At 38.2% G+C, this 11,760-nt stretch overlaps 2 protein-coding genes and 1 long non-coding RNA gene across 6 annotated transcripts in view; 2 read left to right on the forward strand and 1 right to left on the reverse strand.

Moving 5' to 3' along the window:
• Positions 1-2,295, forward strand: part of myod1 (myogenic differentiation 1) — a 4,127-nt gene extending 1,832 nt beyond the window's left edge. The window contains exons 2-3 of the mRNA XM_007568491.2: positions 401-470; positions 809-2,295. Of these exons, the coding sequence (XP_007568553.1) occupies positions 401-470; positions 809-1,035 (297 nt within the window). The 3' untranslated portion in view covers positions 1,036-2,295. The remainder of the gene's footprint in view (positions 1-400; positions 471-808) is intronic.
• Positions 2,296-4,356: 2,061 nt separating this feature from the next.
• The window catches only part of LOC103149377 (troponin T, fast skeletal muscle isoforms-like), an 11,121-nt gene continuing 3,717 nt past the window's right edge, over positions 4,357-11,760 (reverse strand). For all 4 annotated transcript variants that reach the window (XM_007568493.2, XM_016679861.1, XM_007568494.2 and 1 more), the window contains 9 exons: positions 9,310-9,328; positions 9,160-9,205; positions 8,897-9,013; positions 7,907-7,984; positions 7,713-7,826; positions 7,518-7,630; positions 7,129-7,219; positions 6,142-6,182; positions 4,357-4,716 (listed from right to left, as the gene is read on the reverse strand). In XM_007568493.2, coding sequence (XP_007568555.1) covers positions 4,680-4,716; positions 6,142-6,182; positions 7,129-7,219; positions 7,518-7,630; positions 7,713-7,826; positions 7,907-7,984; positions 8,897-9,013; positions 9,160-9,205; positions 9,310-9,328 — 656 coding nt within the window. In that variant the 3' untranslated portion in view covers positions 4,357-4,679. The remainder of the gene's footprint in view (positions 4,717-6,141; positions 6,183-7,128; positions 7,220-7,517; positions 7,631-7,712; positions 7,827-7,906; positions 7,985-8,896; positions 9,014-9,159; positions 9,206-9,309; positions 9,329-11,760) is intronic.
• Positions 9,335-11,252, forward strand: LOC107838222 (uncharacterized). Its single transcript, XR_001664290.1, has 2 exons — positions 9,335-11,050; positions 11,087-11,252. It is a non-coding gene; the product is annotated as an uncharacterized LOC107838222 (long non-coding RNA).

Here is an 11,760-nt window from a genome sequence, read left to right on the forward strand (position 1 = left end):
ATATTAACTTGAGAACATTTCTTTTGATTGGTGTTTTCTGAATTAACTAAAATGATATTTGTTTTTTCCCCATTCTTTTCAAATGCGCATTTTAATCTAAACGTTTATGGAGAAATATATTAAGATGTTAAGTGTTAAAATGTATCAACAGCAGAAATACATAAAAACGAGACATGATTTGGTAATAACATTTCAGCATAGGCACAGGATGTGTGATTTATTTTGAAACACGTCCAATCAACGAACTAGATGGTAGTTTTGTTTTATTTCACTTAAAGAAAGTCAAACACTAACGTTTATGTAAAAACTGGTCTCCGGAAAAATACTTCCGGAGACCATTTTCACTTTTCCGGTGAAAATGCTGTCTGACGTCAGTAAGCGGCCTTTCTTTTCCTTCCAGATGGATTTTAACGGACCGAGCAGAACAAGAAGCTTTGACAGCAGCTCTTTCTTCTCTGAGACGCTAAACGGTGAGACACACGGTTCTCAGAGCCTTTCGATCAATCAAATGAGTGTTATGGAATATTATATTTAACTGGTTATGAATTTGAACCACTTCCAGTCGCATCATTTATAACTAAGTTAAATCGGGGGGAAATTCAGAATGAAAATGTTTTGCATTAAAGTCAGAAATTTAAGAGCCCAATTACCTAATAATAATAATAATAATAATAATAATAATAATAATAATAAAATCAAGTAACTTTATTTGTAGCACATGGGGCGCGTGTGGGGGAGCAACAAATCAATTTACAGCAAATGTTAATAAAAGTATCAATAAATGTATTTGTATAAAATCTCTGTGCAGCTGGTCCGAAGAGGGGTCGCAGCTCAGTGGTCTCCAGTCTGGACTGCCTGTCCAGCATTGTGGAGCGTATCTCCACGGACGGCAGCAGCCTGCAGCCCGGGCCTGAAGACTACGGCTCCCCGACCTCCGCAGCTCCGCTCAGCGAGGCAGGAAAGGCCCGAGAGCCCACCCAGATCCCCTCCTCCCTCGTCAACCAGGATTCAAACCTCACCTACCAAGTCCTATAGAGCCTCCTGCTCAGCCCCGCTGGAATGCAGCACGCTACCTTATTGTAGAGTTATTACTGGAAAACACGTACTGTAACAAAATGGCCTCATTATTCTGCTTTTAAAGAGTCTCCGGCAGCTGTTAGCAGTGTGACACGCATCCCTCTACATCATGTCAACGCTCTTTCCTGCCGGGAAGAAAAAACTAATTTAACTCAACTAAACCTGTCAAAGTTTTTATCAGAGGACAGTGGACATTTTGTTAAATAGATTTGAAATTGTATTTAATGTGATTTCATATTTCACTAGTCTTAATTGAAACTTTATTCAATCTGGAGAGACTCAGACAGAGAAAGAAAGCGATTAAAAAGTTCTATGACAAATAAACATTAAAGTGCTTTGGCGTTCAGGCCCCGGCCGAGGACGTCGAGCTGGACTTCGATAAGCTTGATAAACATTACTGATGCTGCATAGGAATGTAATCCCCCCGGGGCCTATACTGGTGGCGGAGGTCGAAGAAGGATGTGACCTGAAGAGCCGGGAGCTAAAGGTGGAGATGGGACTGAGATGGGTTGATCGCAGCTGGTAAGCGGAGGAGGCCATGGATGAAGGTCCTTATCAACTGGAGCTTGATCGATGATTGGCCATGATGAGGCTTAATCCAGCGCCGATAGGTCCAGGGTGATGAGAGGGAGGCGCTGATTAATGAGGCAGGTGAGGCTAGAGAGTCTTCCAGATTGAATTTGCGCGGAAGCTTCATAACATGAACTTCATGAACCTCAAAATTTTTTTCCAAGTAAAAAAATCTAAAAACTAAGTGAATAGACCAAACCGATTATTATTATTATTATTATTATTATTATTATTATTATTATTATTATTATTATTATTATTATTATTATTATATGTACATGTTTTGTCCCTGTTGAAGAGATAACTAAGTAGAAACTTGTCACTACTTTGGTTCCAGGAGGTTGGTCGTATAAATGCTAAACTGATAAGAATAATTTATTTTCTCACTATAGATGATTATTCCACTTTTTGGGTTAAGTGAGTGGATTCAATATTATTATCCTAAAGGCTTTTTTTTTCTATTTAAGTTATATGAAAAAAGAATTAGTTTGTTCATTTGATGAAATGAGTCTGAAAACCATCCAGTAACATTCCTCTACTCTCATCCTTCCTTCTGAAGTCCTGAAGGCTCCAGTAGATCTGAAAATACAAACAAAACAAAACAAAACAAACAAACAAAAAAAAACTTCTTCAGAGAAAACCTACTGACAAAATAACAGAGACAGACCAAGCAGCAGTTGGAGAAGTAATCTACTGTTTGTGTTTTATTGTTTGGTTTTAAACTCCTGTCAAATCCAGACCCGGAAGTCTCAGTCAGGACCATACAGTTTCGTTTAGTTCTTGTTTCTGTACATATCGTGTAAATAAGAGCTGATTTGTTTCATGTGAAGTCATGCATTTGTATTTAATGTTCCAGTTTGTATTGTTTGTTGTTGTGAGGAAATTGCCACCTTTATATTTATACTGCTGAAAACTGTGTGAAATTTTTAAGGTAAATAAATCCACTGGCTTATTTATACAAAAAGCTTGACGTTGATATTTTATCACATTTCAAGACATTTTACTTAAAGATTAAAATAATTACCTCTGGATGGGTGATACTTGACTCACACACAGACCAGCAGGTTTTGACAAAGGAAGGATGTCGACAGAGTCATCTGCTGGTAAAACTGAGAAAGTACAGTTTTTTTTAAGCTTTTAAAACTATTTTTTGGATTTCAGGTAAGTTGTTATAAAATAAGATATTTAGTCATAAGGCTTTGATCGCTCATCAATGTGTGTCCAATTCTCTGAAACACATTAGAATGTGACAAAATGTTACCAGCCCATTTTGGACAAAACAGCTTGAAACATGTTAATCTATTTCAATCTGTAGAGCAGTGTTTCTCAATTCCATAATTTATGTTTTCGCATCCACCTGAATAATGTGTAGTTGCGCCACTGCCTGGAGGCGTCTAGGAGGTTGGTGGTGGAAACGGGGAGGAGGTGGGTTGAAACACAGCTGAAGTAGTTGCTTTGCCTTTTTGAAGGAGCTCTCGCCAGTTGATTGGATCGAGGTAGAGAGGTGGTGCGTCCTGATTGGCTGGGGTGAAGGCGCGGTGATAGGTGATGCCGGAAGAGTCTTACAGGTTGAATTTTCGCCTAGGGCTTCATTTGAAATAAAAGTAAAGATTTTGGAAAACAGAGGCAACATAAACTCTTCATATCTTTCCCTGCTGCTAAATGTTGCTTATAGTCTTTTGTTTAGACAATAAAAGTCTAGTTTCATATGTAACAGGCTAAACCTGCTTACAATAAAACTATATTTGACTGTATTGGGAGAAATTCAATAAAACTTTTTTTTTTCTGCTTTATTGGTTAGAGGAGCAACTCTTTGCGTGTTAATGAAAACAGTGAGGTGTTATTTAAATGTAAAGTCTGATGGAGAGAGAGAGTCAGAACTTCGACTGGTTCTGACATACCACGTTTTGGTTTCCTAGGGCCACTTATCTGTAATACTCTGAAAACAATCCATGTTCCCAGAGTCATGGTCTGTTCCAGACGACTCCTAGTCAACGTGGATGTTGCCTTTGAACAAAGTTGACACTTGGTTTCCTGTTGTCAGCAGAAAGTTGGAAGTGTTGTTGTATCACACCCAGCTGTTCCTGTTCTCTAAAACTACTGATGAATAAATTACAGTCACAACACTTGAAATCTCATCATACGAAATATTAAATAAGCATAAGAATTGTCATCAATTTAAAAAAATCAGCAGGACAGACTTAAAATTTTATTTGAAAATGTTCTCTATGCTGAGCCATGTAATATATTTATTTCTGATCAGGACAGATGATGGATCATGTAACTCAAAAGCTCTTGAGAATGGCCAAAGCACCTCTGATGTTCTTGAGCTTTAATACTCTTCAGACACATCCCATCCTCTTTGATCTGAGTGATCTGAAGTTTTTACATCCCCGCCTAAATTAAATTATTTTCAAGGGTCTGCAGTGCAAATGAGTGCAACATACTTGAATATGTTGCACTCTTAAGACTATAAGCAACATTCTTTATATATAAATAATGTTGCACTCTTTATATATATATATATAAAGACTGCAACATACTTGAATATGTTGCGCTCTTTTGCACTGCAGACCCTTGAAAATAATTTAATTTAGGCTGACTAAAGTAAAAAAGCATGTTCCAAATGACTGGAGCTTTTGACCGAAGACTAGAATCGGCTCGGCAAAAATGAAATAAGAGCTGAACAGATGACTTTAAGATTCCACATCTGAAAAGACGGAACTTTATTGGCTTCTGATAACTACAGACATGGCTTGAAGAGTCACACTTTATTTACAAAATTACTGAGAACCACAGAGTTGAGGGTGAGGAGGCGTGATGGCAAGCATGTTGAGTAGTGTTTTCTTCCTATTAAACGGTGGCTAAAGGCTCCTTGTTTCTTCAGGACATGGCTGAGAAACCGCAGGGCGGACCTCAGCGTTACTAGTTTCTTCAGAGGTGCAACCTTCTCCACAGTGTGATTTGCTTCATCCTGCGTGTGTCCATGGTGATGGCAGTTTGGTTTGCAAGCACTCGTGGGTTCAGCCTGTCTACTTTCTGCGGCGGGCTGCAGCACCTTTCTTGCTGCTGTAATTCCAAACAGAAAACAGGGAGACGTGTCAGAGCTGTGGCTTCACATTTTTAATTCCAAACAGGAGCAACTTGTGTCTTATTTGTCCCAAAGACGCCATGTTGGTGAAACATAAAGACAAACAGATTCACCAAAGTTTTGTGGCACCATTTTAAAGCATGTATGAACATTTGTAGGTAGAGAGCAGTGTGCTGTAAATACATTTATTTAATCACAGAAGGCTTTACTCCTTCCTTTCACATTTAATCATCGATTAATTGGCTGAAATATTTTATTGACTAATTAGTCGATTCATAGTTATATTGAGGTTAAACCTAATTTTGAGAGTTAACACATCAGAAGATGAAGCATGTTTTGGACAATATGAAACTTCAAACCTTTTTTGCAAATTGTTATCCTTTTTATTAAGTCTCTTAGTTTTTACTATGTTTAGTATGTGAACTGGGGAACAGATATGTAAAGTGAAGAAAAATATATTCTTATATATATATGTGTGTGTGTGTGTGTGTGTGTGTGTGTTCTTTTTTATGCACAAGCAGATTGGCTATGTGAGTATCTAAAATTTAAACATGCCATACAATCAACTTTTAATGTTTTGAAAAATTTGAAAATCCTGTTTTTTCCTTCAATTCTATAGTTAGCCAAATACCGGGAAAAGGAAAATATAAGCATTATAAAACATTAATCTTAGAGTCTAATTAAATCCATTGTTGGCTTTAATTGTGTGATGTTACAGCATCACTCTCATTATAAACTGGTGTTACAGCACCAGTCTCATTATAAACACCTCCAGCTATACGCCTTGATTTCCCAGCAGGCTCTAACTGACCTGTCTGATTCCCTGCCAACATACATGACTAATGACCAAACAGTTTGACACCAAAAGGAGAACCGCAAGTAAACTCAAAAGTTGCGACCTAACGCGTTTTTGGAGGGGTGGCCAAACATAAAAATATTGTTTTTAAACCAATTACAGCTTTAATACAACCTGCAAACTGCAACAAAAACTCAAAGATGATCTCAGCTAAAGGAGCTGTCCCCAACTTTAACATAAGAAAACAATAAAAATCTGATGCTGAGTCAACAAAGGTCAACTGACGCCTTTTCTAGTTCTACAAACAAAGTGTTTTACATTGAATCCACGTTCACTCATTCACAACTGATGCACAGCTTTGGGTGAAGTGCCTCACTCAGGGTCACAGTGACGTACGAAGACGCTGGAATGAAACTCTCCACTTCCAGGTTGCAGGAAATCTACCCCAGCAACAGATCCACACTGCCCCAGTCACCAGCTCTGACTTTCTTTAGCCAACTCATGAGTGGAGGTTTAGTCTCCATGGTAACAAAGTGATTCTGGGAAACTGTGGTGTCTCTCTCACTGTTGTCTGACATGCAGGAACAACATCATTTTTGTGACTTACAATTTACTGAGCTCTTCCACTCTCTTGCGCAGTCTTGTAACCTGAAAAGAAAATTAAAAAGAATTTTAATCTCAGAAAATAATGAGGTGATGGAGGACGGAGCATACAGCAGAGCAGGTGGAGATGTTGCATGCACGCACGCACGCACGCACGCACGCACGCACACCCCCACACACACACACACGTTTGTGTTGCTATCTTTATGGGGACTTTCTGTTGACTTCCATTCATTTCTACAGCCTAAACCTTACCTTTACCCTTTTCCTAACCCTAACCATCATATACCTACCCCTAACCCTAACCAAAACTCAATTCATACCTTAGCCCTAACTCTGACCCCTGACCCAAAAACAGGGTTTCCCCTTGTGGGGACCAGGCTCCGGTCCCCACAAGGAGCAATTGGTCCCCACAACGTAGTATATGTCAGGAAAATCGTCCCCACAAGGTATTACAAACAAACGCGCACGCACAAGCTTTAAATTTTCATGTTTTGGAGCTCTTTCATATCAAAAACTTTTTAAGGAATAAATTTCAAAATAGTAAAAACAAAATCAGAGCAAATACTAGAAATAATCAGATTTAGTTTCCTTTTTTCTGCATCAGATGGAGTAAAATTGAACAAATAACATCAAATAAATAGTCACATGTAATATATCCACTATTAGATGCCTGTATAATAACTGGGATTCAGTTAGAATGTTTGTAATTTGAACTTGTCTATTATATTTTATAGGATTGATTTAATGTTTCTGTGTATAAATCAGATCTTGTGAATTGATGCTGTAAATGAACTGAATTAAGTTGAATCAATATTTCAACACTAACAAAATAAAGACGTCACGTAAAATCTGTGTTTAGAAAAATTCCTGCATCATTCATTTTGCAGTTTTAGTTACAAAATGTAATTATTATAACCTTTTTTGACCACTGGGGTCTGTTATGTCCAAATGATGTGTGTGAGGCAGCAGAGTAATCAGCTCTTCTCACCTCGTACTTCTGCAGCTTCAGTCTCTCCATGTGGTCGAACTTCTCAGACTCCAGCTGACGCATCCAGTCACTGAGTTCATTGATCTTTTCCCTGCAGGAGAACCAATCAGCTTTTTACAAACTCTGAGCACCGCTGTCATCATGCAACTCACAGCTAGTCTAAAAAAAAAAAAAAAATCACTTTCTGGTGTAAAAAAGTAGACAGCAAACAGGAATAAATATCAGACTGTTGCTCATTAGAATGGTTTTTAGTTTGGAAGCAGAAGGTTATAATGTTTAACAGCTTTAACTCTCATTTTTACTGGTCTCTGATTTATTATTATTATTATTATTTTTTGTAGATAAGAAACGACAAAAAGATGCTTCCTGGAAGAGAAAGTGAGTCATACTTCAACTTGTCCTCGCTCAGGTGGTCGATGTTGAGTGCCTTGCGCCTGGCGGCCAGGATCTTCTTCTTCTTCTCCCTCTCAGTCTCTTTCTTTCCTCCTCTCTTCTGGTCAGCCTGTTTGGTGTGGATACAGATGAGAGTGGATCAAGACCCTACATTTGCCTCCGTCGGTATGAGCATGCATGTGTGTGCTGACCCTCTGCAGGTGGCTGCTGTAGTTGGAACCCATGCTGGACAGAGCTGACTTCTTCTTAGCCTCCTCATCAGCCTTCTTCTTGGCATCAGCCTCCTCCCTTATCCGCCTCTCCTCCTGCATTCACGACACATAAACCCACAGTGAGTCCACACTGTCGCTGACCGGCGCCGTGACCTCATAATCAGTCGACCGACCTCACGTCTGGCCTGGCGCTCCTTGTCCTTCTCAGCTCGGACCCTCTGCTGCTCAGCCCTCTCAGCGCGACGCTTCTCCTGCAGGGTTGGGAAGGGCGTAGTCATGGAGACCGTGCAAAACACTTACACTGCAAAAATACTAAACCTTACCAAGTCATTTGGGTCCAGTTTCTAGAGCAAATATCTTAGTAAGCTTGAAATAAGACAAAGCTAACTTACAAATAACTTTTCAGCGAGATATGCAAACTTGTTTTATGTCAGTAATTAATTAATATTTATTAAAAGAAAGTACTTTCTGCGTTGCAGATAATTTTCACTTATAACATGTTTTTCACAAGTTATAAGTGAAATAATCTGTCTTTGTAAGTAATACTTTTTTCATCAATATTAAGAAAATATAAAGTTTAAACAAACTCATGTAGCTTGATGAAAAGTTACTTATGAGTTAATTTTGTTTTATTTCAACTGCACTGAGATATTTACCGTAGAAACTAGACCAAAAATACATTTGTGTCTTTGCAGTTTAAAGCTTCATATAGCGCAAACCACACACTATAAAACTGACAGCAGGAAAGTAAGATTTCAGCAAAGTCAAGAGGAGAGTGTTTGGCAGTGCTGAAGTGGAAAGGACTAAGTCCTTCATGTCCAGCAGGTTGTAAACGATCGGACAGTTCTCTGTCGACGACACCAAACCTTCAACACATCAGAGAAATAAAGCAACTGCACTGATAAATTCAGATGAGTAAGTGACAGCATCTGGTCATCCATGTTGTGTTGTTTCACCTAAAATATTCTTGTCCTTCAGTTGCTGACAGGTTATTAAAATATATATATTGTTTTGCTGACTGAGTAAGAAAATTGAAGGAAAATATTTCATTGTTGACTCTCCTTAACATATGGCAAAAAAGGCTTATTTTCACTCTGCTGTGCAGGGCTGTTTGGATGTAACATTTGGATTTAAATCAAATCAAGTCAATGAGTCAGACTCACAATCCTCTCCTTGAGTGCAATCAGCTCCTCCTCCTCCTTCTTCCTGCACTCAAAGTGAGCGTCGATCAAGGCCTGCAGCTCCATCAGATCCTTGTTCTGACGTTTCTTCTGGATGTCCTGCATTGGAAAAGAAATAAGTTAATGATAATAATAATAATAATAATAATAATAATAATAATAATAATAATGGACCCAGCACTCAGCAGGAAACATCACAGACAAATAAAAACAAACCTTCTTAATCTCATTTAAGTCTCACTTACATCAAAGTCCACTTTCTCACCATCTGGGATCTTTGGAGCGCTGGGCCTGCAACAGAGGGATTCACTGTTTCAGTCTACTGATGTGGACCTTTTTTTATTATTATTGTTGTTTTGTGGCCAATGATCACATGACCACAGGAGGAAACTTACTTGAACTTTGGCTTCTCCTCTGCAGGTTAAGAAATGAAGAGGGGATGAGTACATGTCATTGGGTTAGGAGGGGCACAGACTATAATGCACTTCATTTGGGTATTGCTCACAGATCACAATCATTTTAAATGAGAGATTAATTTGTGAAAAAAGAAAATAAGAAACTCGCCTTATTAACAGCTAAGGTTAGAGTCACAACAGGGAAATGAAACAAAATTCAATGAAACAGATATGGCAGAAGTGTAAACTTTAAACATGGATTAAATAAAACGTGTGTGAGAATCAAGAGGCAGTTAAAACTGAACGGTTAATACAACCAGTCTCTCTGTTAGTGCTTCTTTCTTTACTTTTTCCTTCCTCTTTTCCTTTCTTTCTTGCTCTCTTTCTTTCTAGACTTTTATTTTCTTTTTGGCTTGACCCCCAAAATTATTTAACACAAGTTATTTCTCCATTTTCTCTCTTTTAGACATATTCTGGTTGCCCTGAACCATGCATACGATGAGCTGCAGAGCAAACGTAGCCAGACTTCCAGATCTGGAGGAGTTGAATTGAGTTTTAGGGAAGAAAAACTTGAGCTCTGTTTTCTGCAGGGTGCATTCAGCCCTACTGGCAGCAGTTTAACGGATATCTGATGACCTTTGGCTGCATATTAGATAAATAAATAAATAAATAAATAAATAAATAAATAAATAAATAAATAAATATTGGAGTGCAGTGTTGAGTTGTTGTTTTCGGTCTGAAAGCCTCTCCAAGTTTGCTGTGCAGGAAAGCATGTGTTAGGAATCCATATTCTTTCACCCTTTTTCCCTTTCCAATAACACTCTTGATTTTTCCCAAAAACAAAAAAAGTCACTTTCTTTTCATTTTTATGTCTTAAACCCCAGCACCCTGACAACTGGTTGGTGCTCCTGGACTGACAGAAATAAGCCTCAAACCAGAACACTTGACATCCCACCAAAACCAGAAGAATCCCTTTCATATCCATCAAATGTTTTTATCTCTACATACCTTCCTCTTCAGCTCAACGACGTCAGCATGCAACAAGCATCGAATAAAGACGCAAAAAAGCAACGTCTGACATTGAAATAGGTAAACCCATTCAACATAAGGAAAATAAAACAAAAAAAACGTCTATCCAGAACATAAAATTCCTGAAAATAAGTGGGTAGTTGCTTGGTAGTTTGCATTGGTTATTCCACATTACACTTCTGTTTCTCTTGGATAAAGATAAGTGGAACATTTACACATATTATACATAAATGTGGTTAAAATTTGTGAAATTTTAAAAGCATTGTCCATTTCTGTCAGTAGGATAAAAGACAAACATGTTAGTCAAGCCTTCTGTGTGCATTTCATTGTGAGCAGGTTATGCTTAATAAGTAGATCTATAACCAAGTTAGATGATTGCCCTTTGAAATGGTTTTAACAAAATTAAATCTTTTTAAACCCAGTTTTGCTAAAGCTAGTGGTGTTTACTGTTACTGTAAAGTAACGTTATGTATGAAATCAAATTAAATGACAGATTCACGTAGAGATATCACAGGATTCTCAAAGACGCTTCTCTTTGAGAAGTATTAGAGTAAAATTGAACTGAATCAGTCACATTCAGTCAATGATTCAACTGCAGGGTCCATTTGGGTCAACCTACAAGAATGACACACTAAGGAAATGTTTTGTCACCTTCTGTATTATTAGCAGCTCTGTTGTCAATTAGGACAAACAACCTGGGGCCAGAAAATAGGTTTTAACCAATAAAGTATCAGGTAAAGCTAAATAGGTTTTAACCAATAAAGTATCAGTTAAAGCTAACTGTGAATTGTGGTGCCTGGTACATTTAGATCTGGGCAGGAGTCTTCTGCATAGATTGAACAACTTCTGCCCACGCTCAGGTGCTTCTCTCCAGGTCCTCATGCTTCCTCCTACAGTTCAGAAACATGCCGGCAGGTTAACTGGTCATGCTGAAATCATCATTAGGTGTGTTGCATTGTGTCTCTGTGCTGCCCTGCGCTGGAAGGACTGCAGACCTGTCCAGGTGGAACCACCCCCACTTCCTGAACCAAGGTACCATCACATAAAAAGCTCAGCTGTTTTCAGTTTGAGTTAAAGTAAATTGCTAAAGTCAGCTAAAACAGTAGGCATACAACCAACTAGCTCTTAGCCTCCAACACACAAACTGTATTTACGTCTCAACCAGCTGATGGTGATACGACACGTTCCTACTGTAGGTAAGGGAACTATCACCAATACTTCACAGAACCGCCATTTAGAGCAATGCAAACTAAGCCTTTAGCATTAAAACTGCAGAATGTACCATTTTATATAAATATATATGTTTTACATTTTAATTGAAACTGTCACTAAGTCATGGCAGAATGGTATGAGACAAAAATCTGTGATTGTTTTTTAATAAAAGGCACATACTGCAGCTTTAAAAAAAAAAAAAAAAAAAAA

Source organism: Poecilia formosa, unplaced genomic scaffold (assembly GCF_000485575.1).
Source record: "Poecilia formosa unplaced genomic scaffold, Poecilia_formosa-5.1.2 Scaffold224, whole genome shotgun sequence".
NCBI classification, from domain to species: Eukaryota; Metazoa; Chordata; class Actinopteri; order Cyprinodontiformes; family Poeciliidae; genus Poecilia; species Poecilia formosa.